The sequence below is a fragment of the Falco punctatus genome (genome assembly GCF_963210335.1).
Source record: "Falco punctatus genome assembly, chromosome: 8".
In the NCBI taxonomy this organism is placed as follows: domain Eukaryota; kingdom Metazoa; phylum Chordata; class Aves; order Falconiformes; family Falconidae; genus Falco; species Falco punctatus.
The window spans coordinates 5,908,313-5,936,170 of NC_137588.1; the positions used below are offsets into that span (position 1 = coordinate 5,908,313).

Here is a 27,858-nt window from a genome sequence, read left to right on the forward strand (position 1 = left end):
GCCATGTACTCCTTTCTGGGAATGTGCTCTGGGCCAAACTGGCAGGTGGTTAATGCAGTACCACTGATTTGATGTTTATGCTATGCTCTGTATGTGCTGGGACCAGTTAAGAATTTGCTGTTTGCAAACACACAACATGTAACTTGTAAGACCACGTCAGTCAGGCCGCAGAGGTAGGCCTGCGTGCATCACCAAGAGTTGCGCATGCCTGCTGTATTTTCTTCTTGCATCATCAGCGTTTTATTTTCAGCTTTTCTCTTTCTTGAGGCCCTTGTGGGGGAAAATTTAGTGTCCAGATAAGGTCAGCCAGGAGACAAGGAGGCTGGACCTCCTGTTAGAGTGCTGGGGTGTTGCTGTGCCAGAAGGAAGGAGCCTGTCGCTATAGCAGCAGGTGCTGGGATCCTGTGTAACGTAGAAACATTTGCATGCGAGATGCTTAGCTGGCGTGCAGTAGGGCTGCATCGAGCATGCCTTGGCTTGTGTAGGAGACCATCCCTCTCTGGCTGCCTGCTTTCTTCATGTCATCTGCTCTCCGAGAGCCAGCGCGGGCACTTTCTTTCTTGTCATCTGTATCTTTCTTGTATCTCGTATCTTGTCATCTGTATCTTTCTTGTCATCTGAAAGCTACTGCGTTCTTGGTGTGCTTGCACAGCCTCTCACCGCCAGCTTCATGGCACAGCCTTGAGCTGACAGTCTTGTGTTTTGTAGTCTTGGCGTCCTGATCTCTTAGCAAGATCTCCATATTGGGTATTGAGACAGAGGTGCTGGCATCCCAGTACTACCCTAGAGAGTGAGTAGGAAAGGAAGACAGCACTGTGGAGATAGTGGAAAGCTCATTCATGGGACAGTTAGGGGACTGTAGGAGGAGAGGAGAGGCACTTGTGCCATGAGAGACTAAACTATTCAGCTGCTACTCAATCTGTGAGGAAGAAGAGAGGAAGGAGATCCTGTAGCAGTTTTTGTCATAACTGTTTGACAGACGGATGTGGGCGATGTGGTCAGGGTTCACCCCAGAAGCTCTTTATTCAGAGCATGCATCCAGGTTTCCAGGTTAGTCCTCTGCCAGTGCACGCCCAGCCCCTTACCCCCTTACCTCCACCTGTCTTAACAACGTGGCTCTTCTGGAGTCAAACCTGAGGTAGTGTCCAAGTCTGGCTGGGAGATCAAGCTGTGGTATCATGCCAGGTCCTGCCTCTGGTGGCCTTCCTTCTCCTGTGCCACATGGTGCCTTATTTCCCAGTGAAGCTGTGGCAGCTGCCTTTTGGCTGTCTGTTCTTCTAATTAGGTCCTCAGGAAGAAGCAGAACCCAGCTGAGAAATTTGTAGCTAGAAACATTAAAGGAGAAGGTGAAATTAGGGAGGAGGGAAGATTTTTCAGGCTGTTGATCTGGTGTTAAAGCAGGTCAAAAGCTGCTGGTTTGATGTTGACGCCTGTGCTGTTTCTGAAGCCACTTCTGTTTTATGCTTCCACATCAGGGGGGGAATTGGTGCTGGGATGTCTGATCTGGAGATTTTTCTTCCCCTCCTTGTCTAACAGCGAGAAGTATGCATTTCTGTGGTTCCTTTGGTTGGGGAGCTGTGCCTGCAAGATAAGGGATGGGGTGGGTCAGCCTGACCTCTGGACAGTGAGCTGGGTCGCCTGCCCTCAGTGATGCAGAGGCTGGACACAGGGCTCTTGGCCCCATTACGTGTTTTTGTTGCTTGGTTTGAACAGATCTAGAAAAACCTTGAAATCAGAAGGTATTTCAGGATCCAGCTTGGCCTCACTACTGCTTCTGTCCCAAGCTATCAACAGGACTTTCACACCTGGGCTCCTGGGAGCATGCAGAGGGCAGGGGAGAGGACTGCACTCTGCCTTGGAATGGATTTAACTGGTGGTGTTGCAGTTCAGCTAATCGGTTTAGGATGATTTAGGCACAAGGCAGTAATTATTCCCAGATTGCGGTCATTCATCCCTTTGTTATTTTTTTAGCATGAATTTAGTAGATCATTAAGGGTTTTCTGGTATAGGCTGTGTGAAGGAAACTTGGAAAACAAAAAAAAAATTCCACTAATCAAACTCTTAAATTGTATTTAATTTTCAGCGTTCTTCCCACTCCTGGAATTCAGATCTTTAGCCAGAGGCATGAAGCTATAATTTGCAGGTTTCTCTTGTTTCTCAGGGGCTGGTCAGTGCTGTCACTGCTGAACCTCTTACTGTGACAAGACCTTCCTCACCTTCCCACATAGCTTAGCATATGAGTTGGTGTACCACGCCAGAAAAGGGTAGCAAATTTGGGCAATCCTGTCTTTTGACAGTAGCCAGCAGGGAAAACCTGGAGAATAGAGCACTATTTTCCTCAAAATGCTTAGCTGGGCACTTAAAAACTTCCAGTGCCTAATAACTATTATGAAAAACAAACTAGTGAGCTGAAGTAGAAGGTGCTGCCAGTGCCAAATCCCTTAAGCCCCCTTGTTCTTCCAGCCCCAAGAGGTTCTACAGACGTTGCTTCTGCCCTGGCTTGCGAGCCTGTCCGGAGGGCTTGGAGTGCTCGCAGGCTCATTCGTGTCAGGCTGGAATAATCGCTACTTATAAATTTTAACTTCTGTCTAAAATAGATTATGGGTACTTGAGACCTCAGGGCTGAAATCTGAAAGATCAGTCCAGCTGTCTCAAAAAGCTGAGGATGAGGAGGCCTGCTTCCTCCTTCCCCTGCTTCTGACCACATGTCTTCCTGTCTTGATGCTGACTTGATTTGGTTCAGCTCACTAAACTAGCAGAAAACTAACCTGGGTGGAAACGAGTCAGGTTTTTCTGTCGGAGGTGCACATCGGAGCTGGAGAAGGAGGGCGTGGGGGAGGCATGGTGGAAGGCTGCTGCTGTGGCAGCTGCAAGCTCTTGGGTAAGCTCAGAGTAAGCTAAGCTGGTTTGCCTACACTTGGAGATGCTCTGCACTGGGGTCTGCCTGCTGTTGTCTCTGTGCCAAGTTTCCAAATGTCATGTGTTGATAATGCTGCCCGTATCGATACTGCTGCACACTGGATGTTGATCTTTCCAGAGGAAACAGCCCTGTCTCTGTGTCATTAACAGAGAAGTCGATTACAATTGATTTTTTTTTTCCCCCTCTAGTTCCATTACAGACGAGCAATACAATACTGCATTCAGCATTCCCTGGAGCAGGTCAGCACCTTCCAGACCTCTTCCCTGCTCCCCAAACCACCCCTGAGCATCCTGCCAGCACCACAGCAGAGTCTGAGGAGTGCATCTGCCCAGGCAGTCCCCTTCTTCTTCATAGGCTTGGATTCAGGCAGGAAGCCACGCCAGAGACTTAAATTAGCTCTCTTCCATTTGCATTAGAAGGAAGTTGTTCTGATTTTTAATGGGAATGCGAGGCCCTTGTGCAGAAGCTACTGCTTTCACTGTGCTGATGGATATTTGCTGATGGATGGGAGCAATCCCTTTAACAGGAGGTGGGGTGCTGGCATATAGAGACCTTTAAGAGTGGTGTGCTGGAAAACTTGCTTGTACAGGCATGTAGTGGAAGAGGCTGCTGGTGTGCCAAGAAAACAGATTTACTAAATGGAGAGTTTATTAAATTAAGTCAAGGCTCCATCTCTGATGCATGGTTTAGCAAAGGCTGAGGACTGCATACCTTAGGTGTGGCTGGCTACACTTCAGACTTTTTGTCTGTTGCCTGACACGTTCTAGAATATGTATTTTTGTGGAATCCCAGCTTGATTATAGATGCTGAAGCACTATTTCTGCTTAATGGAAGTTTTTTTTGAGTAGGGAAAGCAGAGCGATGTTTCATTTTCCTTGTTACACCTCTGCCACTGTGCTCTCAGCTTAATGGCAGGCTGAGCCTGAGGCTCTACAGCTCTCTGGACCATGGTGGCAAGATGGTCTTGCCTACTGATTGAGCATCCTCTTATTCCTGAGCATGCAGCCTTGCTGAAAAGGTCCCCTGCAACAGCTCCTCGCTGTGGCAGTGTTAAAGGAATACATTCAGTCAGGGCTGCCCAGCCCAATCCCTTTCCTCAGGTCTAGATTGAAACACACAGGCTCTCACAACTGGAAGAAAACACACGCTTCAGATGCTAATTTAGCAGATTTCCTAAGGAGAGGCAAGGGAAGCTTTTATCTGGGAAGCATACTCGTGTGGATCTTCAAGACTTTTCTTAAGATTTCTCCCAGTTTCACACATGTGCTTCCTTTGTGTCCTTATATTTCTGGATACTTGTGAAGCCATGGAGGGCTTCAGGAATCAATTTTACGCGGTCTTCTAGTTTGGGCAAGCTGAAGTTCTTGCTGCCATTGGAATAGTGACTGCCACATGGAATGGTGGGATGCAGAGATTGGGCTTGGATGTTACTTCTGGGTCAGCAGTCTTGTTTAAAAAGTAATAAATGCAGATTTTTCTGCAAAGCACTGATTGGCATGAGCACAGTTATTTTGAAAGGGAAGATGGTGGGGTGAAGTACTTGATGCCCCTCTGGCAAACCAGAGACTGAGGAAGTAATGGGGGGGGGAATCCTTTCCCAGCTCTTCCCTGCCTTCTGCTGTGCCTCTGAATGCTTATTCCTTCCCCACTGATGAAAGGAGAGGATAAAACTTGCCCGATTTGCGCCTCGTGTGCCCAGTGGAGAAGAGAAGACTGAGTGAGTAGTCTCTTCAGGTCACCAGGCTGGGAACAGAAGTGGTCCTGCTGCCTTCCTGAAAGTACCTCTTCACCCCATGTGCCCAGCTGGGGTTTCTGTGTGCTTCAGTTTTGTTGTGGTGTTAATTGCCTGGCAGCCCTGCACCTGTCTGCTGCAAGGCAAACCTCACTGTACACTTAATGGTATCTTGTGGATGTCAAGCTTCCCTTGATGCCCTTGTTTCTGCCCCTTCCCTAGCTGTTCCTGCTTCCCTCCCTTCCCTTTCTTTCTGTGCAAGAGCTCCATCCTTATCTTTCTGTCATTTGAACCTATAATTTCAGCCAGTTTTGACATTCTTCTGTTGAACTTCATGGCTCAGTTCCTCCTCCTTCACTGTGAAGACATCTGTGATGTGATCTGTTTTCTCCAGTCTGTGCACGCTGCTGGAATTCCTGTACAAGTCCCACTTACTGCTGTTCTTGTGATGGTTTTGTTTTTACCCTGAAGTTATGTATCTGCATTGTCTACTCAATTCAATATCTGGCTGACATTGTTGTATTGCCTGGAAATATAATTAAGTATTGATCACAGTGCAGTGGGCACTCAAATTAGTTAGTATATTAATTATGTGTAACAGGATGTCATTCCAGTATAGTTCTTTACCTACTAGTTTTAAGTGGTGGTGTGTGGGTGCATTGAGAGGAAGGGCGTAGAGAGACCTTGGAGTAGTGTGCTGTGTTTGATTTCATTTTTGCCTTTTAATAGTTGCGAGTCCCTTGGCCAGTGGTGGTCTGGGTATTGCTGTTCTGCTGGCACTGTTGTTTCTTGCCTGTTCCTGATCATTATTCTCTGCTGGTCATAAATTTCTAGAAGCCCTATGCCACCTCAGTGGTTGCTGCTAAATCCTTTTGTCTGTTGGAAGCCATGCTGGACTATTTCCAGTTAACTTCGTGCCTTCTGGGGGCTTCCTGGAAAATACCAGCATCTCTTTTACTCACAAAAGAGTGTCTGTCTGTCAGTGGTTAACCTGATTCAGGCGCTGCGTAGCTGCTTGCTGGAAGATGCCTTCCTCCTCCAGGTCTCCACATCACAAAGTGCAAATAAATGCTACTTGTCCTCTTTGCTCCCTGGTGGTCTCCATTGCTCTGACCCCCACACCTTCCTCAGACCTGCCGAGAGCCCACAGAGAGCCATTGTGGATACATGGCGTAAGAAGCACAGATAGGAAAAAAGTTTCTCTGCTGTGAAGTCTTGCTACCAGTTCACATTGGATTCTGTCCATCTAAAATCTTTGAAAACCTCTGGTCAGAGGTGGCCTTTAATATGAGCTGTGTGGTTAACCTGGAACTGCGTCCCTGCTGGCTCCCCCAGTGCTACAGCTAGCGTAAAAATGTCACGTAGCCCGACCTCAATGAATGCGTTGGGAGATACAGAGCTTTCTCCTTTGTGTCCCTCCTGCTTAGTTACTGCAGTGTCTGTGATGAGCTAACCCCCGTTTTATTATGAAGCTTTTAAGATGTTTGGGGATTTAAATACTGGGCTAGCCAATTATGTGGCTGTGAAAATTAGCACAGTTGCATTGTAGCAGGACCTTGCACTTGACCTTGTTGAATGTCATGAGGCTCGCGTGGGTCCACTCCTCTAGCCTGTCAGGGTCCCTCTGGATGGCATCCCTTCCCTCAAATGAATCAGCCACACCACTTGGCTTGGTGTCATGTACAAATGCACTGAGGGTGCACCCAGTACCACTGTCTGTGTCATTAATCAAGGTATTGAACAGTACTGGTCCCAGTAGGGAGCCCTGAGGGATGCCGCTTGTTACTGAGCTCGCTTTGGACACTGAGTACCCAGCCTCAGCCTAAGTAGAGCGTCTGAAGAAACCTGCAAGAAGTATTTTCAAATACTCAAGTCAAATTGTCCTAAAGTAAGAATGGATGGACTGTAGACCGTGATACTTGTGGTACGTCCCACTCTGTGTGGGGTGGCCAGAGCTGTGACTTGACTTGTGGGACTTGCATGTTGGGAGGCCGTTTAGATTCAAAGCCTGGTAATAGCCATAAATGAAAACCAAGCTTGTGTACTGCTTGGAGATCAGTGTGAGGACCTGTCATTAGAAATACCATTTATAAAATTGTTTGCTGTGTCATTTTCCCCTTCTGGAGAAATGCTGTTGCTGACTCAGGCAATGTCAGAGTGAGGTTTGCCTGCATAATGCTGCTCTGTTTTTTGTACGTGTTTTCCAGTTACATCCTGCATTCTTTGTAAGGCACACAACTTTGTAAAAAAATTTCTACCCTATTAGTGTAGATATAACAACCTCTGCATGTTTTAAGGCACCTGATGGAGTGGGTTCTGCAGGATATCTGGTTAGCATGGAACAGTCTTAGGGCTGTTTTTTCTTATTTGCGTTTTCTAATGAAAAACTGCCTAGAAATCTGTTTGTATCCCTGTATTGTTTGTGAGGAAGAGCCAGAAAAAACTGGGAAAAAACTTTGAAATAATGTCATTTTGCAATGTTGTGTTTTTTTCAAAATAAAGTAGAAAGCATTAAACTAGAAGGATTTTGATGGAGATAGTTTTTAAATCTCCATTAACGTATTCTTAAATTCGGAAGTAGTTTGAATTTGGAGTCCTCAGGCTTTCCTGGGATGGAGGAAGCATTTGCCACCTACCATTAGTGTGTTAGCAAAAGTCACGACGAAATGTGGTGAGCTTCCACACGGTGAGAGGATGGTGCTCAGAGGCAAGACGAAGGGCAGTCTGCTTTACGGAAAGCTCTGCAGACTAGCTGCAACCACACGCGTCCCAGGGATGCCAGCGCTGTCACTACTGCTTTGTGCTGCACCTCACTGCAAAGCTTGTTCTGACAGCCTGAGTTTACTGCACACTTCTCCAGGAAGGAGAAGGGACAGGGCAGCACTTCTGGCTTGCACGAGGATCTTAAGCTGCATGTTACCAAAGAAACAAAATCTCTTTCTGCACCTTCGTGTGTATTTGCATTGAAATAGATGCAAAGGGAGGATGGAAGGTGCAGCCTTGTCTGGAGTTTTATATAACATTTCGCTGTGCAACTCTTCAGGTAATGTGTACTCAGCCTTCACTCAGCAGCACCAGAAAGACTGAGCCCTGGGATTCTTCCTGCCTCTCTTTCTCCATCTCGAAAAGGTCCAGCTGCAGCTCTTCCTACTGGCTGCATCCCTGCCTCATCATCTGCTTAAGGTAGAGGTTCCTGCAGGCGCTTGTTTCACAGAGTCGCACAGTGAATGCAGTCCGGTTGCCTATCCTTCCGCATTTCAGCTGAAAGAAATAATTTCAGATGATGCTCTCTGTCTGCATCTCTACTGCGCCCTGTTTTTCCTAGTAGAGGGAGAGAAAATGGCTTTAGATCCTAAACCTTGATCAAGGGAATGAGGAAAACTCACTACTTCTAACAACAAACCAACGAATTCATGAAGTGTATTATCTGGAGAAGTATGGGGGGAAGATGGGCCTCCCCACGTAACACCTTGTAGTGTCTGTTGTAATCCCTGAGGAACAGAAAACAACTCCAGAACTCATTGTAGGTATCATCTTGCACATCCTTCCATGTGCGCTGGTCTGCTGCCAGTGCTGCAGTGGCACCTGACAGTGACATATTTGCCTGTCTGCCTTGGAAGTCTCGCCCTCTGTGCTTCTGCAGTTCTTCTGAGCATCTTTAAATACTTTTTTTTCCCCCCTCACTTCCCTATTGTTGTGTGCTGTCTCTCCTTCCCACAGCACCCCATCAGGCCACTGCTTTGGCATCAAGGGAAATGCCCCATAAAATGAGGTTTTCTGCTGTGTATTTTGAGGAGAAATGCCTGTGGTTAAAACACAGCTATGGTGAACATACAAGTGTGTTCATAATTATGAATAAACATTGGTTATGTCTAAATCTCTCTTGTGCACAACTTGCAGGAGCTACAAAATTGTCTGGGTTGTAGGGTGGCTTCAACTATATGAAACTGCTAAACAGCAAAATCAGTATTTTGGATAAAACAGAAGTCTTCTGTCTGCAGTCCTGTTAAAGGAGCTCTTCAGAAACTAAGGATTGAAGTGAAGAAATTCAGGTGGGAAGAAATCTGCCTGTGGTCAGACCTAGGGAAGGAGATTGAAGACCAGTTTGCAGGGTCACCACTAAATCCGTGCATTGAGAATGCAGCAACTGCTACAACTGAGCAGAGCTGTCTCCTCTGAGGTGCTGAAAGAGCATATGTGAAGGGATAGGTAGGAACAGACTTGTAAAAGAAATGCCAGGTACCAAAAAAAAAAAAAAAAAAGTGCAAGGGGGGTTGTAGGAACCAGTGTCTAGAAATGGAAAACCTCCCTAGAGAATGCCCATTTAATTGTCTACTAGCTAATATACAGTTAAAAGACATGGAAATTAAGGTAAATTAGTGTTTTCTTGCATCTTGCGTAAATTAACAAGCATCAGGTAAAATCAAATAGTATAACGCTTTAGATCTGGATCTTTCACAATGTAATACTGCAGAAGGTATTCTGATTTTTTCGAAGTTTACCTTTGACTACATTGTCTTTTGAAATCTTGTTAACAGGAACAGAAAGGATATTTTGGTGAAAATCTCTTTAAAATACGAGCCTGCAAGGCATTGTCAAAAAGCATAGGGACGTTTCAGTATTCTGTCTCCTTCAGTAAGCCCTAAGGAGAGAATTTACCCATGGGTAAGCATTAATTACTTTGAGTCTCAGGAGAAATCTCATTGCAGATATTTGTTGCCATTTAAGCTTTTATAGAAATTGTATTCTGTTCTTCTCACTGCTCAGTATTGAAACTGCAATATCCACGCAACTCTTTCTTGTACAGGTATCTTTCTGTTTTGTTAACATATAAATTTTTATCCTCCACGGAGGGGGACTTGCCAGCTGTTCAGACTGTGCGGTGCTGTGGACTCCCTGGAGTCTGCTTCGGCAGTTCACCTTGGTGGTGTCCATGGTTTTGTACAAACCTTGCAAATACTTGCTGCAGGAGGTAAAACCAGCTCAGAACGACACCCACCTCTCACCTCCGCATGCCCCTGGTACCTTGTTTGCAGGTTGCAATGGCAAACCTGTGAGTCATTGCCTATACAGATGCGTGCTCAGAGGAACTCTGTTGCCAAGGTGACTTTTCAAGTACTGTTTTTGCAAGGGCAGGCCTTCTCTGACAGGAGAGCCACAGATGGGTGTGCTTTCCTCGCTGCACAAAAACTGAGGATGGGCTCAAGAGGGAATGGATCTGTCCACATCACGCTGGCCAGTCAGGAAGGTGGGTCGTACCCTGTTGGGGCAGTGGGGAAGCTCCTGCTCTCTGGACTTCTAGTGCTCTTTGCCTTATGGAAAAAAAAACTGGAAAGCAAAACCCTGCTACCCTGCCTGATCAGCGTGTGCTGAGGCTGGCGTCAGGGGCTGATCTGCACTAAGCTGGTGTGCTCTGCTGGTGTCACTGATCTTTCCTGAAATCAACAGCAGCCAAGGGTAGGGATGAAAAATCTTCTGCAGTGCTTTCCCTTGCCATGCCAGGCAAGTGTTTTGGTTTTATGGCAGACATCTTTCCCAAAGGGTAGCTCCCCTATAGGGGTGTGGAAAGTAGGTGTGCCCATGAAAACTATCTGAGTGTTTTCCTTTGGATGTTGCACATAATCAGAAAATTGCTGAGGATGGAAGGAACCTCTCAAGATGATCTAGTTCAACCCCTGCTCGAGCAGGGTCAGATGCAGCAGGTTGTCCAGGACTGACAAAAACTGTCTAGTTAGGTTTTGAATGTCTCCATAGATGCAGATACAGAGTCTCTATAATCTCTTTGGGCAACCTGTTCCAGTCTTTGACTGACCTTACAGTGAAAACCCCGAGTATTATCCCAAAAATAAATGTTTCAATGTGTGCTCGCTGCCTCTTGTCTTGTCACTGGGCACCACTGGGAATAGTCTGGCTCCCTGTTCTCCTTCCTTCCCATCAGGTTTTTACGCACATCGATAGGATTTCCCCCGAGCCCCCTCTTTTCCAGCTCTCTCAGCCTCTTCTCAAGTGACAGATACTCTAGTCCTTTAATCATCTTAGTGGCCCTTAGCTGGATTCACTCCAGTGAGTCCATACCTTCCTTGTACTGGGGAGCCGAGGAAACGGACCCATTGCTCCAGGTGTGGCCTCGTGAGTTCTGAGCAGGGGGGAAGGATGCTGGCCTGCAGGCAGCGTTCCTCCTAACGCATCCCAGGACACCGCTGGCTGCCTTTGCTGCAAGGGCATGTTTCAGGCTCATGTTCAACTTGGTGGCCACCAGGAAGCCTAGGGCCCTTTGTGCAAAAACGCTCTCCAGCTGGCCGGCTGCTCTCTGTTGCTTATCTGGAAGCATATCATACGGAGGAGAGGAAGACGGTGATGGATGGGAGCTACAGCACTGAGCTGGTGGGAAAGCTCCGTCGGTGGGAGGCTGTGACAGCATCTGTGGGTGCACACCCTTCACAGCCGTTCAGGGGGTGGTCAGCCCTAACCCACCCGGTTTGGGTTTGACCCCTCTCACTCATGGTGCAGCCATCTTCTAACAGTGTTGTGACTCCAGCCCGGTTCGATGGAGAGGTTCCAGGTACCTGGTAGCAGTGTGCAGTCTGCCCATGCTGTGAGCCTCTCCCAAAGGTCAGTGCTTATAAATGGGGACACAGCCTCTCTTATCTTTTCCGTAGTCCCTTTGCATGTGGTAAAACGCTCAGGGTGTTCTTCGCTGCTTCTTCCTGTGGCTCACCTCTGTGTCTGTGGTTTTCTGCATGTGTCAGGCTTGCACAAGGAAAGTGCCCCCAACGCACAATCTGGAAAGTGAGGTGGCTACTTAATTTTGGGTTTGCTTGACTTTAAGGATGGCATTTGAGACTGCATGCTAGTGAGAGCTGAGGGCCTGAACTTAAATCTCTAGTGATTTATTTTGGAAACCATCTCTGCAGCGAGCACGTGCCAGCCTTCTTGCTAAGGGAGCAGAATTTTTTCTGTTGCATTGGAAGAAATGGCGTATTGTTCAAAACTTGAGAAATAAATAGGTCAGAAGTGTCTGGGGCAGAGATGAGAAAACGATAGTATTGAGGCTGCTTTCAGTCCTAGCTTGCACCATGGCTGGCCCAGGCTGCGAACACTTGGGCTGCTGTGGAGTGCTTCACACCCCAAGCTTATGTGCTGCTTCCCAGAAACAGTGCGAGCGCTGGGTGAGAGGAGGAGGGGGAAGAGCAGCTTGCTAGGCTTCCACAGATAAGAGGAGGGATTGGCAGTGGAACAGAGACACTACAAATCCTGTCGGACCAGGTCTCGTTCCCAGCAGGAGCAGAAAAGCGGGTATAGTGGGTGTATGCCCAAGGGGGATTACATGTTGCTTATTTGCAAAACTTTTGCTAGGGCTGGCTGCTGCAACTTTGGGAAGGCTGACGTCCATAGGTAGTGGGGGGCTGCCTGCGCTCCCAGGGGGTCCTTCCCCCTGAGAGTCGGGTCTTGGGGGCTTCACATAGCACTGTTGCCTCCTATACCTGAATGACAACAGGGGAAGCTGCTTTATCTGTGTGGGAACGCTTAATGCCAGTGTACAAGCTCCCCAGCTTTCTAACCCAAGAGCCGGCAGATACACCCTTGTTCGTGTTTCTTACGGAATATCTTGAGCTGATCAGACTTGTTTCCCTTAGGTGAGGGAAGGAAATGCGTGGTGGCATTGCGGGACCAGGCTCCCATGGCGCTCCCTGAAGCAGCGTTTGGCCTCAGCTCCAGTCTCTCGCACCCTTTGGAGACTTGACTCTTGGGGTTCTATGTGGACGGTGAAATCAGAGAGTCTGGTTGGTCACCCTCAGAAGCCAGCTGGTGGGGTTTCTAGTGAGGCGGGAGGTTGGAGATGGTCAGGTTTCTTGGCTGAGTGTGGAAAAACTGAGGCTCTGCTGCAGACCTCCAGCTCCTTGGATATGTTTGATTGCCAGGAGGCTTTGTCATTCATTCTGCCTCGCATGCAGACACAGCAAATTCTCATTTTCTGTGGCTGTTCTCTGTGTTATTTGCTGTGGTCGGAGAAGGGTGTGCAGGAAGGACAAGATGGCTTATCATGAAACCTGAAAGAAATCTCATGAACTGAGCTGCTGAGAGTGTCTCAAACGTGCATTGATGCCCTAGCCCCTTGCTTCTCTCCTCTTTGGACTAGGTGGCCTTTTGTAAGGCTAGAAGCTGCAGCAGCACTTGCTGAGAGCTGCTGGGCATAAAATTCACTGTGATCACAGGTATTTAAACTGCTTATGGGGCTGCACAGGAAGTAAATACATCCCAGAGGAAGCAAAGAAAAAGTCAGCTTTTTTGGACATGCCAGTCCTTGACAAATAAGAATATCTTATTTGCGCTGTGGAACTTCAAGATACTTTTGGAGGGCCTGCTTTTTTTGTTGGAAGAAATGTACACACACTTGTATGTCCATCACCCTCTTTTTTTTTTTTTTTTTTTTTTTTTTTTTCCCTCTCTGTGGACGCAGAGGCAAGGGGAGATTGAAATATCTTTTCTTGAAAGCAAACTCATTCCCAAAGCTTGAAAAAACCCTGTTTCTCAAGTAAAATCACACTTGGTCTTGCAAAGTCCCTGATGTGGCACGTGTTTCCCAGGGTACCTGCCTGTGGCTGAGCTTTTCTGCATTTGATTTTGTGGTTTTTGAATATTACAGCTCAGGGAGCACTGAGAACTGGGGTTTTTTCTAGGTGTAGAAAAGATACAAAGGGAAGTAAGTAATCCGGCATCTTTTCTCACAAAGACTTGTTGAATCCAGGCAGCATGGTGACCTGTCTGTTTGGTGAGGACACACAACTGGGGACACTTTTTCTAGCAAATGATGCAGAGCTCCTTCACTGGTACGGTAACATCCTCAGCAGTGGCACCTTTTGCCAGAGGGTGTTTTTTCTCTGCCCAGGGAAGCATTTGAGAAAGAGGTGAGGAGCCATCTCATTCACTGCTTCTGTGCTCAGCGTAAGAATGTACCTCCACATCTGCTGAACACAGAGGCTGGTTTGGCTGTTGCCCACTGTAGTCATCCAAGACTCCCAGAGAAATGACAGCCAAATGTGCAAGCCGCAGGAAAAAAGCATGGTGAGTGGTAGCACCTAACTTACTCAGACAAAACATCTGCAATGTAGTAAGGACAAAGTAGTTTAAAGAAAAAAAAAAAAAAAGAAAAAAAAAAAAAAAAACAACCAAACTTATTAAAAAAGAGAGTAATTCCTGCATGCAGAATTTCAGGAGCTCTCGTAGATGTCACGTGGTTAGCATTCATCCCCTTGGGTTTGCTTCAAGCTAGGCTTTCTGAAAGACAAGTTCAATACTTGATTCACTCTGCCCGATGTAGGCAAGTCCTCCTCTTCCTGTAGGTGCCAGCAAATGCTTCTACAGATGCTTTGTCTCTCGTGGGTCCTGTCTGCATCTCGTAATGCTTTCCTGGTCAGGAAGGGGAGAAGCAGCATGGCCTGTCTGATATGAGACAGTGGCACTGTCTGTCTGGTATCCTGTGTTTCATTCTCCCTCTTCAGTCTCACCGCCTACCCAGTGACTCAGCAGGACATACTGATAGTAAAAACAGTTTCTTTAAAGTTTTTTTAAATGAGAAACTCTCCAAAACCAGAAAAATGCATGTGAAAAATGTATTTTGGTGCCCTGGACTACGATGGGTCTGACCTAATTTGCTGCCCTCCAGGGTGTTAGCAGCAGGATGGGGGTAATACAGGGAAGGAACTAATGGAAATTCATGAACAAAATAAAGCAGAGGCCACGTGTTGTCCTGCTGTCCCCCGTGCTACTTCTGTAGGTATTTCTCCCCTAGGAAGGCTGCATGCCATAGAAATCATGGGTGGGGTATTTCTCCCTTTGACCCCACCATGTTTGTACCCTGTACATGTTTTATGGGGAGGGTAATTCCTGTAATAAACGGAACTTGTTCCGAGAGCAAAAGGTAACTTTTCCTAGGGAGGAGCCTGCGACCTGGCCGATGAGATGAGCTCCTTGTGGCAGCCGTAGCTTCTCGGCCGGGAGGCTTACAGTGGTTTCTGGGATTTCTCTGTGCCATGAACGTGGCAGTGCCAAGCACCTGGCTCAGCCAAGGCATTTTGCAGTCCTTGAGGCACGCTTGCTTCAGAAATCGGGGTTCCCCGACGCATTACCTCTTTCTGCGCTGGTTATGAAAACAACCTTCCAGCTGCCAGAGTGGCTTTAAGGACAGTGACGCAGTGGGCCACCTTGAGCATCCTCTGTGTGCCTGTCTGAGACTGGCCCTTGAAATGTCATCCCCTGTGCTGGGGAGGGCTGCTGAGAGGGTGCCGGTGGGAAGACTGAGGACTTCTGAAGAGTGAGAAAGGCCTGGGGCAGAGGAGGGGGAGGAGATACTTTTTCCTTGTGGCAGGGGCTGAGCGTGCCTGCAGCGCTTAAGCCATCGCTTGGGAGGACAGACTTTGTCTCTAGAGTTGCCTATCACAGACTGCTGTGCAGATTGTGACTTCTCAGTCACCTCCTGAGGGGAACTGCTCCCGCTTCAGATGGCATGTCACTTGTGCGCTTATGCGGCTAACTAGAGCTGAGTCTCCGCTCTTCTGCAGAGGGAGGTTTCGTGCCCTTGCTGTAGCTGGTCAGAGCCCGGGGATGTTTACCAGGCCTGACAGAGGCATGACCTTGGTGTGAGGACATGATCACGCTGCTCTTCTGGGTCTCAGATGGGAAGCTGGGCTTGGAGTTAGGCTTCACTTTAAATAACCAGGGGATCTGGAAGGGTTGAGAATGCAGATCCGACTTTAAATAGGATGCCTTCCTCATTGGGGATAGGAGGAAAGGCTGCATGCTGGTGTAATGATTAAGCGTGAACAAAAATAATGCAGCTTGTTTTGGAACATAAAAAGCAAAGGCTGTATCCATGGTGAAACCTGCCCTGTCCCAGCAGAGGCTGTCATCTTCTCCAGCACCGGTTCCTGAGCTGGCTCAGGGTGGCAGGGCTTGGACTAGGTAAAACCCAAACATTCCGTGGTCTCTGTGCACCACGTACAGGCGACCATGCTGTACCCGGGGGCTTCTCTAAGAGCAAGGGGGCAAAGAGCCTGGATATGAATCCGCTGCTTCTGTCCTTGCCACCTCTGAGCCTTGGTCCCACCAGTGACCCAAGCTCCATGGGCACTTCTGTGTCTGTGCTTTCTGGAGGAGAAGCAGAGCTGGAGGTCACCTGGTTGGCAGCTGAGCTGTTGGGTGGCATGAGGGCAGTGAGCCACCAGGCTGGCTCCCGTGGAGCACCATCTCTGCTGGAGGACATCTTGGCTGACATTCTGCCTGGCCCTTGTTGTCCTTCAACTTTCTTCCTAGAGGAAAGAGAATACCTTCAGTGGTTCTGTGCTGGCATCCGTCAGGTCACACCACCGTTGTGTTTGCCCCAGGAGACTGGGGTTACCCTTTCCCAGGCTCTTTCGGTGGAAAAGGGTATCAGACAATTTACAAGTGTCAGCACGTAATTAAAAAAACCCCAACAAACAAAAGCCCAAAACAAACAAAAAAAACAACCAAAACCAAACCAGACCCGGTTTTCTGCTTTTGGATATACTCTTTGAATTTCTTTAGGGAACTCATCCCACAGCTGTAGGCATATGCTCATTTTTGCTGCTATTATACAACTGAGGCTAAAATTAACACATCTGTTGTTGTTTAACTTCAATTTATACCGTACCCTGTTTTGCCAAAATATTATGTTTCGAGCAGCAACAGCTTTACTGTTATGTATCATCAGAGTTCTGGGAATAATACTTAATACTACGTGCTATTTCTTAATAGCTCATACCAAAGAGGGGACTTGGTGCTCAGCTGCAGCTTTGCATGGGGGGGAGCAGATGCCCGGTGCTGAAGGACCCTCCTCTGCTCACGTGGCGTTGCACAGGCACAGGTTTATTTCATATTTCTGCTCATACCTGATATTTCTGCTCATAGCCAACTCCTTGAAGCAGCGTGGTTTCCTGGAACAGCGAAGCCTGGGGTTTCACCCTCTCCGTTGTGGAGTCAAACTTAAATAGTGGGACCTTGGGGCGCAGGGAGGCCTGTAGTGTTCTGGCTTTAACCCAGTCCAGCTTCTTTCCAGATGCCTAGAAAGGATAAAATGGGGCTTTTTAAGGTGGGATATATATATTTTCAGTCGAAGGAGTCCTTTAGGAAAAGCAGTCATATATAGATATATATACATTTATTATTATTTTTCAGTCTAAGAAGTCCTCTACCAAAAAACCTCATCTTTTTGAAATGAAAGAAGCCGTACTCAAAAAAAGTATCTGCTTGTCTGCCATGAAAGCAGGATCCTGAGAACTGCCAGGAGTAGCATCCAACGTTTGATGTAGGACACAAAAAGCTATTGGTTTTTTTTAATGTGTTTATATTTGAGATGTTTTGTACCACACAGATTAGAGGGAAGAAAGAACGTATCCTCGCTAAAAAGAACAATTTTCAAGTTTACAGTATGTAAATCACTCTCAGCTAATGTAAGTGGGGTTTGCTCACCTTTCTTCCGTGCACAAGGTTTCAAAGGCAAGTGTTGTTAAATCACATGTGGAATGGGCCAGAGGGGGGGACCCAAAGCCTTCTGATTTCACAGAAAAATAATTAAACTGGAGCTGCGGTCTGGCTTTGATCTCAGAGGTGCTTGCAAGCTAAATAAAAATAAAAGACTACCTTGGGGACAGTCTGTGCCATTAATTAACTAGCTAAATTCTGCCTCCGCTGTTCTCCAGTGGGTTTCCAGCGGCTTTGGCACTCGGCATTGCCACTGGAACTTGCCAAACACAACTTGGCACCTTCCAGCAGCAAGATCGCCTCCTGAGGGGTGGGGTGGGAGACATCAAATGGAGGTGTCCGGGGAGCAGGCAGTGAGAAAGGGCAGAAAGCGGCAGCTTTGCTGGCTGCTGGTGGCGGGCAGAGGAGGGATCGGGCTCCCCTCCCCGCACCCTCGGCGATGTGCGGCTGCTGGCCCCGGGTGCCGGCCGCCATCCCGGCCTGCTGCACGGTTGGGCTCCTGCCAAGGAAACAGCTTTTGTGTTTCCTTAAATATTCCGCTGCCATTTGGGACAAAAAAAAAAAAAAAAAAAAAGAAAAAAAAAAAAAGAAAAATCTGAATTGATGTTATTACTAGTATTGGCCAGCTGGCTGCATTTTTATTTTTTTTTTAATTATTTTCATTAACAAAACCTGCCAGGAGCTGTTTTCCCAATGAAGTAATGAGCGTGTTTTCAGACAAGGGGGCAGATCTCCCCAGCCCCACCACCACTGGGCAGGCTGGGGCAGCCAGCGAGCCAGGGCAGGGGGGTCTCCTGTGGGCGGCCCCCCAGAGATCATCGGGGTGCGATTCCTGTTTTGGCCTGTCATGGTTCATCTTTTTTTTTTTTTTTTTCCTGAAACTGCAGATACATGAGGTGGGGGGTAGCTGGGAGTTGGTTATTGGAACGTGCAATTAGTTGTTTTAGCATCTGCTTTCATACCACAGCAAACGGACTGAGGAAATGTTCCCTTGATGTGATGAGATGTTTGGCTCCGTTGCTGCCTGGCCCTGTGTCCCGCAGGGCTGTCCTGCTGGCCCGGCCCTAGCACAGTGTCCGTGCATCAGTGCTCCATGCAGGAGATGGAAAAACGGATAGCAGCATCAGTGGCATACAAACCCCCCGAGACATCCCTGAGCTTTGTAAATAAGTGACGGCTTCCAGGTGTGGTTTGACTTCTGGCTTCTTGGGTGCATTGACTGCGGTCGTATATTTTTCCTGGGACACAAGGCAGTGAAAGCTACAGCTTCATTTTCCGTGTCCTCTAGAAACTCCAAACATGGTGGTGGTTGTTGGCTTTATGGAAAAGTCTCCCCAGCCCCAGGAGGCTTGTTCTGATCTTAAGGCATTGAAATGACTAAATTATGACCCTGCTTTTGTTTAAATAATCCTGAAAGATTTGCAGCTTCAAAGAAATTGTCCAGTGAGTTGTTTTCAGAGTTGCATTGAATTCCTTCCTCCTGTTTCTTTTGGGGAGAAAAAGGGTATTTTTAATTTTCCAGGCTTAAGAATAACCTGAGGTGAGAGGAGTGTTCTTTAGGGAGCTTGTTCCTCCGTTGGCACTCCTGTAGCAGTATTCCCAGCACACTGTAGGAGAAAAGTTGAATAAAGACAATTTTGTTTTAAACACCGAAGATAAGATAAATTTTTACAGCGTCTGCAATGGATTTCCATTAAACGTATCTCTGACGTTATTTTGCTTGGTGTTGGGTATCAGTGATCAACAGCTGGTTTCCAAATACTGAATTTGGTATAGAGTAGGTACTAGCCTTTTTTACAAGCTGTTAGTAATCATCTGCTCCTTAGGGCTGCCACAGATCTGCGTATTTCAGACCCTTTTCGGTCCTTCCCCGCTTGCCACGTGCTGTCTGGGTAGGTGCTGATGCCAGGTCGCCATTCCCCTCTCCTGCCCTCACGCATGTCTGCAGCCCATGTTTTCCTTCTTAGCTTTATCAGCCTGCGTATTTTCAGATTAAAACTTGCTTTTTGCTCCCAGTTCTGGAACCCGTCAGTCCTGCCATCACTTGCAGCCAGTCTTCAGAAGGAAATGCCAGCTCCCAGGCCAGGTTCACGCAGGAGTGCAGAACAACAGGGCAAGGGTCTCTCGAGCTACCTGGCCTGAGAAAACAGGGTCTGTGTGGCTGATGATCTAATCTACTTGCCCATTTCTTATTTTTTAACCGACAGCGAGCTGGGTTTGATTTGTTTGACTAAAAGCTGAGGTGCGGTGCAGCCCCCAGTCTGCCTTGCAGCCTGCCTGATGTGCCAGCAAGTTCAAAAGCATCAAGGGTTGAACAAAATATTACGGACTGTGCTGTCTTTGGGAGGTGTCCAGCACTGAATTTGTGTACAGGAGCCAGGCTTCATCTTATGTCTCTCTTCTCTTCTAGGTTTAGAAGAAAAACCAGTTCTTTCCAAAAAAGAAAAAATGAAGCTGAGGAAGGAAAGATGGCTGCAGAGTAAGTACTCCTCCGACGCACGGCGGTGCTGCGAGCATCGCAGAGCATGGCTCTGTTGGATCTCCCTGTACGTGGAGTGTGGGTGGCAGCGTGGGGCAGTGCTGCGGGAGGCCGAGTGCTTCTCAGAAACCGTCACATCTGCTCCCCAGCACATGGGGTAAAAGTCCCAGGTATTGTTTCTCAGTGTTCAGCACTGACATTGAGTCATTGTCCCAAACCTACTTTTGATCTTCCTCCACGTGTAACGTAAATGACTACCTAAAACCTTTATTTATACAGATAGAACACTGTGCCCATGTAGGTTTAGCATGTTTCTCTATCTTTTAAAGCTCCAGTACAGATATGGCCGGCTGTATAGTGGAGCTCCTCCTCCCTGTGGAGCTGTAGGGACAGCAGGACAGCCTGGAGCCGAGTCCCACACGGCCACCAGCTAATCCCAAGTCTCTGTGGTGACAGCCTGCAGTGGGCCCTCCTGCCCTTCGGTAGGGGAGGTCTCTGGACACTGCTGTTGGGTTACTGCACTTTCCCACATGCCACAGGTCAGCGAACCCACTAACCAGACAGTCTGTCCTTTCTTGAGGCTGTGAAATATGACCTAAACAAAACCAGCCCGTGGCAGAAATGCTTCTGTTTCCTGTGGGAAGCATCTGTGTTTTTGCTTCGACTATCTCAGCACAGTAAGAGACAATGCTGTGCTAGCTGGTGTAGCAGAGGGATTCCTCTTGCCACCTGGAGCTGTTTTGGGACAGGCTTTTCCCTTAACACCTTCTTGCCCAACAGAGTTGCTGACAGACCGTGTTTGGGGCTGAGGGACGTGTCTTTCTGCTGCACCATATGCTGTCTGCTCCTGAGCTCTGAGCTCGGGGCCATCGACCTGCCATTTCACCAGTCGCAGTGAAGGTGTCTGTGGCTTCTCTTATATAAAAGGCTAGTAGCCTAACAGTGACTGTGAGGGAAACCTCCTCCTTACCACCAGCCAGCAACTTCCAAGTGCCTTTGACATCTGCAACCCTCAGTGTCCCTGCTGGGCTCAAAGCAGAGATGCCTGCGCTAGGCCTAACATCTGGCCTGCCAGCTGCGATTTCGGTGCTCTTAAAGGTCTCCCCTTGTCTCACCCTGTTGTGGGAACAGAGGAGGGGACTGCTGGAGCCCCGCTGAGCTTTCCCCTGGTACCAGGTGCCATGGAGGAAGGCACGTCCTCAGCAGCATTTTATGACAGAATCCACAATAAAAGGGGTACATGGGACTCAGGCCTTCTGCAAGAAATGGAGACCACACTCCTGCAGTTAGGTGACAGCACTGCTCCTCTAGTCAAGGTCAGCCACTTTGGAAAAGCCAGCAGCAGGATCCCTACACTCTTAATCCTGCCCTCCTGCATATATGCCTTTGTAGCATCAGCCTTTCTCAAGATCACGTATGTTATTTTAGCCCTGCTGTGGCCTCTTTGCTCCTCTCTTGGCTCTGAAATTATTAAGCTGAGGGAATACAGATGAAATGCAGAGGCTTTGCTTTGAGGAGAACACCAAGATGGAAAACTTCAGGCCAAACTATCTGCATCTTAGAAGATGCTATGTATTAGAAGTGCTTTACAGATACAGAAGTACCTAAATTGCTGGCTCTCTTGACTCCCCCGCTAAACTTGTGGCCAGCTGGCAAATACCAGCATTCCCTAGCAAATGCTTTGCTAAGGGTAGCAGGTACCTGGGGGTTTCTGTAAGAAAATTCAGCAAGTGTTGGTACCAGGTGTGCAGCTTGTTATTGAGAAAAATGGTATAGCTGGAATGAGCCTATATAAACATCAATAAAGAAACTGATATTGTTATTATTAGCTGATGGAGTGAAATGAACTGGTATTTCCAGAGACGGAGAATTTTAAATGAAACTTGGTATTCTAACATTGTGACCTTAAAAGAGCTGCGGTCAACTGAAATGCATTTATTTTTATCTGATGCAAATAACTGCCTATTCTTTGTGGGTTTTGCAGTCTTTGCCCCCCAAAAGAGAACCTGACTTGGGCTGCTGAAGTTGTTATCATTATATCTCTGTTTTCCTAAATCTTCCCAAGGGTTTGTTGTTTCTTCTTGTCCCAGGGCTGCTTTTGTGACACTGGCTGCCGAGACCCTGGGAACTAAAGTTCAGCTCAGTAGTGCAAATGCAGAACTTGGAGATTTCTTCCATTCCAGTAAATCATTTCAGGAGAGACTAGAGGGGGGAAAAAGATTATGCAATGCTTCAGACATTAGAAGTATGCACATTTAAAAATACATATATCGCATGGCTCCTCAGACGAACAAGACTTCATAGGAAAAGAATTTGGGATGTTTGTGCAGAATCAGGTGTCTGAAAATTTTGAGCACATACTGTTTATGAAAGCACTGAAGTAGTCAGCTTCATAAAGCCAGCCAAAAAAAAGAAGCGATGCAGAACAGAAAGCTGTGTTCTTGGCAGAGATGGCTGTGAGGAGAAGCGTTTACAATCCATATTTGTCACAAACATCCACGTACAGCAAAATTTCAGTTCATGAAAAACTGTTGCTCTTCAACTCGGCCAAGCTGGGGAGCAAACAAGACAAAGATATAAGTAGAAGACAAAGATGAAAGGAGCCAGCTGAGCTTTCCCTCCCCTGATGTGGCTAGCCAGTGAATTCGAGTTCTGCTTTCTTGAGTGTGGGCAGCAGGATTAGACCCAGAATTGCAGGTGGCATCTTGCCTGCAGTCTGTAAGTGGGACTGGCTGCTTTTGTGTTCCCACCAAAAACGCTTGTGCTGATTTAGTCCTGTTTCTGTGGCCGTGCTGCTTTGGAAGCTCTTGGCCTCCCTGTGTCGCCAGCTTGGCCCCACAGCTGCTGGTGCTGCACTCTGCCATGTCCAGACAAGGGGTTTCTAGCTCAGTGCTGAGGCTCGTCCTTGCAATACGCTCGTTGCCCAAGTCAATAAGCAGAAGCCCACTCCTGCTGCTGTGGCCTCCGTGGGGTGCATGTGGAGGAGGTGGAGTCATCCACCGTGCACCCCAGCGCACCGGTGCCGTACCCCTCGGGGGTGGCAGTGCAGTGCAGTGGGTTTCCAGGCCTGCTGGTCACCTGGCAGAAGGAAAAAGAGCTGATGGCACCCGCTGAGCTCTAGCTGTTTCTGGCATCATCATCATCAAGGGGGTTCTGGGACAGGCTGGGGCATCTTGGAGCTGAGCTGGTGGCTTGTAGCAGGGCTGGGCTTTTTTGGGCTGTCCTAGAGGGGAACATGTTCTGCTGGGGCTCAGCCTGGAGGCTGCTGGCTCTGTAAGGCTTGTGTAGCTGTGGGACCTATTTCTACACCAGGGAGCTTTAAGCTTAAGCCTGCCACTGTCAATGCCCACCTCCCACAGCCAAGAAGGGAGACTGCCGTAACATTATAGAGCCTTATGTGCCCACAGCCTTGCTCAGAGCTGCTGCAGGGAGGCGGGTAAATGTGGCCTCGAGGAAGAGCCTCTGGGTCTGCCTCTTGGCACAGTGCTTTTCTTAAGGGCCCAGTTTATCCAGCATCTGTCTGCTTGAGCTTTACCATGAGTCATGAAGGTGAGACCTTGACTTCCTTCAAACTAAGCAAACAACTGAAATTAAGTCCATCTTTCCAGCCTGTGCTAGGGGACCATTGTTTTGTCCCAACAGCAAAGCAGAGATGGGGCTGTGACTGTTTAATGCCACATGTGGAGCCGAGTGTATTTGGTTTGTCCCTTCCCCTCTCCTAGTTCCATGCAAGGTCAGCATGTTTTTTTCCACCCCAGGTCTCCTGCCATGTTGCTGTGAGCCATGAACAGTGCAAGGGATGGAAACAGTTCAGACAAAATCGGTCTGGGAATTTCACTTCCCATTGCAAATATCAGTAGAGATGTATATGGTTATAAGCAAACAGCAGGGGAGGGAGCTACCCAACTGCATTTTCAGTCTTCAACTGGTTTAAATCACTGCTGGCCTGTTGTTCCTGTAGATGGTGAAGCAGCCTATGAATTTCTTAGCTCAAAGGTTATCTCTTAAAAACGCTTCCCTGTCCTCCAGTCATGTCTTGTTTCTGATTCAGAAATAGAAAGTGTGAAGCTAGCCAAGCAGAAGCAAAAAGCCGAAGCAAAGCGGAAGGCGACACCTGTGGTGGGAGACATGCAGCCGTTGATGGAAGCCCTGCCTGAGCTCTGTGACCTGACCACAGGTGGCAGGGGCAGGAAGCCACCCAAGAGGTACGTGCCATTTAGGGATGGGCTGTGTATTTCCCTTTTTCCTGCAGGATCAGGTGTCCTTCGGTTCAGCTTGTTGTAGCTACGGGCAATGCAAGCTCCGTGCCAATAGCCAGGACAACAGGGCCTCAATCTCAACTCCACCCCTTTGCATGCTTCGCTCACCACAAGAAAAAAGCTTAAACATATCCTCTGAATCCACAGCTAAGAGGGAAGCTGTGTTGCTCAGCTGAGGCTTGGCACGAGGCTGGCTGGGAGCAACTACATGTCCTGGACGTCGCAGGAGTGATACACAAGTGTCCAGAGTGTAATGCTGCTGAGCCGCCCTAAGAATCTGGACTTGAGGTGTTGCAGCCTGCCATTCTGTCCTTGCAGACGTTACTGTGCTGAAAGAGAAGGGCTATTTCAGATCCTCTTGACACCCACGTGTCGACCATCCCAGCCAGCTGTGGGGTGGGTTCTGGTTGCCCTTGTGTTTTCTCCTTTTTAATGCAGTGCTCTGCCTGAACATCTGGTCAGTGTTGCCGCTGCTTTTGCATCCCCGAGTGCAGAATAAAAATGCTGTGCATGCAGCACAAACGCTTGTGCCTCCTCTCCAGTTGCTCAGTAGGGGTTGGACTAGAAACTTGTTTTGACCATAATAAGAAAGCATTTGGATTAGAGAACAGCCAAGAAAGCGTCTGTCTGGCAAAGCACCCTCCTCTTTGGTGGCAGATCAAGGCTGGAGATACCATGAACCCTCTTGTGACTTGCTGGATGCCCCAGAAATTAAACTATGACCCAGGTGGGACACCCACCTACAGAGTGTGGCTAAGTTGGCAGTTCCCTGTGCTTCTGGAAAGCCACTCCTCAGACAAACAGCAGCTTATGAACCTTGCACCTAAGCATGGGAAAATATTTCCTTCCTTAACTTGGCTTCTAATTCTTTGAATAGCATTATTTTTCTTTTTCGTTCTTTCTTTATGCAGCCATTCAGTCAGCCTGCCCTCTCTTTTGGTGGGAATGAACGGCAGAAGTACACGCAGTTTAAAGTCCTGCAGAGCACTGAGGGTTGGTTGGATGGAGTTCTGGGCCAAGGTTTAGCCCAAGCCTGAATAGGTGGCTTTGTCCTCTTTCTGTGAGGTTGTGCTACAACTATGTGTGGTCGCGGACTCCAGGCTGTGTTCAGGAGTCATTCCCCCTCATCATTTTCCCCCAGCCTCCTTGGAGGCTGAGCCCCTGCTCTCCAAGAGAGTGGCTTGCAGAAGGTACATACAGGGAAGGGAGGACAGGTAAGGTGCTTCCTTTGGGTATTGCTTTCCCAGGTGGCTGCATAATCTAGTACAAATACATGATGTTGCTGCAGCCTGGAATTTCTGATCCACTCAAAAGACAGGGTAGAACTGGAAAAGGCTCAGAGACGGCTGACAGGGATGATGGTGGAGGATCTGGCACAGCTTCTGCGCACGGGGTGACTAAGTGAGCTAGGGAGTCCTCAGCCTGAACAGGAGATAGAGGCAAAGAGGCTTGGAAATATAATAGTCTATAAAATCAAGTGTGATGTGGTTAGGAAGTAGTTCCTCTTCTTTCCTAGTATGAGAGATAAAGGACATCAAACATATCTGGCAAGTGGCGGGTTCAGTGCAAGCAGGAGGCTCGTGTGGCAGAGGATGTGTGGCACACGTGGAAGCGTTTGGTGGTCTTGCACGAACCTCCAGCCTGACGTCCTCAGAGAAGTGCTGTCAGCTCCCTCTCTCTCTCTCCAAACCAGACCTCCTGTGCGAGTATGGCAGCCCTCCTCTCCTTTTGGAAGCCTGAGCTCATACTCTTAACTTCGGCTGCAAGGCTCTAGTGTCTAGAAAGTTCAGTGGGCCTGTGGCGCGGCAGGGTAGAGAAGCCCAGCCCTGGCTGAGCATTTGGGGCTTGGCCAGCACCATTTGCAGTCACACAGCGGAGGCGGGAGCTTGGCTGGTGTCACCCAGCTTGCCTGCGACATGCCAACCAAAAAGCAGTCCCCCTTGGTACTGTCATGGAGAAGCTGCAGTGCTCCTCTTCCCCTTGCTAGCCTGTGGCTTCCTGGGCTGCGTGAGGTTGTGTGTGCGTAAGTGTTTGAAATAATCAGAGGAGGCTTTTATAGGATTTGAATCATTACATAAATGAAGGGTAATACTCTGGTGATTTGTCAGCATTATTAATAAAAGATTAGATTCTCCAGGAATTTGATCTCCTGCTGGGTAAGAGAGCATTACAGTGAGGTTTTTATTCTGTTTTATAATGAATGAATGCAATGAAGTGTAATGAAACAGGGCTACTAACATGGTCCAAGTGAGCAGGCAGCGTGCTGGTGGTGTAATGGGGGAAATTCAGGCAGCAGCCTTTTGAACTTGCCAGACGAGCAGGACAGAGCTGTCGAGTGGAACTGAAAAGCCTTCCGAAGCACCAAGCCCTTTAAAATACTGGGGTGGCTGAAAGCAAAAGTGGGGCTTGCAGAGCCTGAGGCAGCCCCACGCCCTCGCAGTGTGCTGCGGAGGAAGCTGTCCTGGGAGGCACAGCCTCTGGGGCTCGTGGGCTCGTACAGCCCAGGATGGAGTCTGGAACTTTCCTTTAAGCGTTGCCTCCATCTGCAGAGAGACTCATCTTTGAAAGGTCTGCCACGGCGACTCGGTGGCACATGTGGATTTGGCAAGCCCCTGCTCTGGTGACCATGGGTTACCGTCCAACTTGAGAAGGAATTTTTCTGTGCTTCTGTGAAAGATCCCGGCAAACTGGGACAAGAAATTGTCCCTGTGCTGAGCAGTTAACAGACATGAAGAGAGCAGAGATCCTTCCTGCTCACTCCGTGTCTTGCAGTATCGGTGGATGCAGCAGCGTGATGGGAGCTGCTCAAACCCCTGTAGCTGTTTGTCTGCTCTTGCTGATTGCCATTCCTGGTGAGCTCTCAGGCCTGTTGTGTAATGGCACCAGTGCTGGGGTGACCTCGAGAGGGACTGAAGGGTACAGGAGCAGCAGCACGCAGGCATTGATCTGCCTGGCTGCCCTTTCCTGCCTAGGCTCTGCGCTGCGAAGGCTGGCTGACATACATCCACGCTGTCTGCATTTGTCTGGGTTGGCAGGGAGCTTGGATGCTGGCGCACACTGTGCTGGGCCGGGGGTAATTCTGAGAGCAGCCCTCAGAAGCTTGGGTCAACCAGCATCCCCCTTGAGGAATAACAAAATGGGCCAGAATGGGGAGAGGGAGAGATGAGGAAAAGGAGCAGGAGCTGACCGGAGTAGAAAGGGATGATGAAAGTGACTGGGGTGAAGGAATATGGGTCAAGGGAGGAGGAGGAGGAAAGGAAGAATGGGAGGGGGAGGAAATGCAGAATAAAAGGACAGAGGGTAACAGGTCAGGGAGGGAAATAGGAAGAGGGGATCACTGTAACACTGCCAAGAAGAGACCCACCCGATCCTGCTGTCTTGAAGAGAAGGTGAGGGGCTGTCATGTTTCCTAACCTTGAGAAAGCTGAAGGGCTCTGGGGCAGATCAGGCAGGGGAGGCTCTGGCCCCCAGCACCCACCAGTAAGGGAAGGTTCCTCCCTGAGCTCTGCCCCAGCAGAGGGGTGGGAGGCAGACCTTCTTCTCCTCTTGGGCTGTGTGCTGGGGCTCAGCCCCAGGGTGAACCGGAGGGAAGCTGCTCTGTGGAGCCAGACCCTCTTCCCCACTTGCTTCTCCTGTTTACTTCTGTATCTATGTAATCCTGAAGAACGGAAATTTCTTCTCCTTTCCTTAATGTCCGGTTCTGGCAGCAGCTCCCCCTGCGCACTTCAAGTCCCAAAAGCAGTCGCTGCTCTTCCTGCGTGTCCCTTGCCTGGGCTCAGCGCTTGGCTTTGTGGAAATCTCTGCTGCTGTTTGGCATCAGGCACCACGTGCTTCCAGCATCCTGTGCAGGATGGGATTACACCTCTGGTCTCCTTGGACTTTGCCCAGGAGTAAGAAATGGCAAGAGAGAGTGCAGATCTGTGCTTGCTGCTGTGCCTCAGCTGCACGCAGTGCACCATCCTGTGTG

At 48.5% G+C, this 27,858-nt stretch overlaps 1 protein-coding gene across 1 annotated transcript in view; it reads left to right on the forward strand.

Moving 5' to 3' along the window:
* SLX9 (SLX9 ribosome biogenesis factor) overlaps positions 1-27,858 on the forward strand; it is a 56,890-nt gene that overhangs the window by 25,226 nt on the left and 3,806 nt on the right. The window contains exons 3-4 of the mRNA XM_080399579.1: positions 19,564-19,632; positions 23,684-23,837. Coding sequence (XP_080255705.1) covers positions 19,564-19,632; positions 23,684-23,837 — 223 coding nt within the window. The remainder of the gene's footprint in view (positions 1-19,563; positions 19,633-23,683; positions 23,838-27,858) is intronic.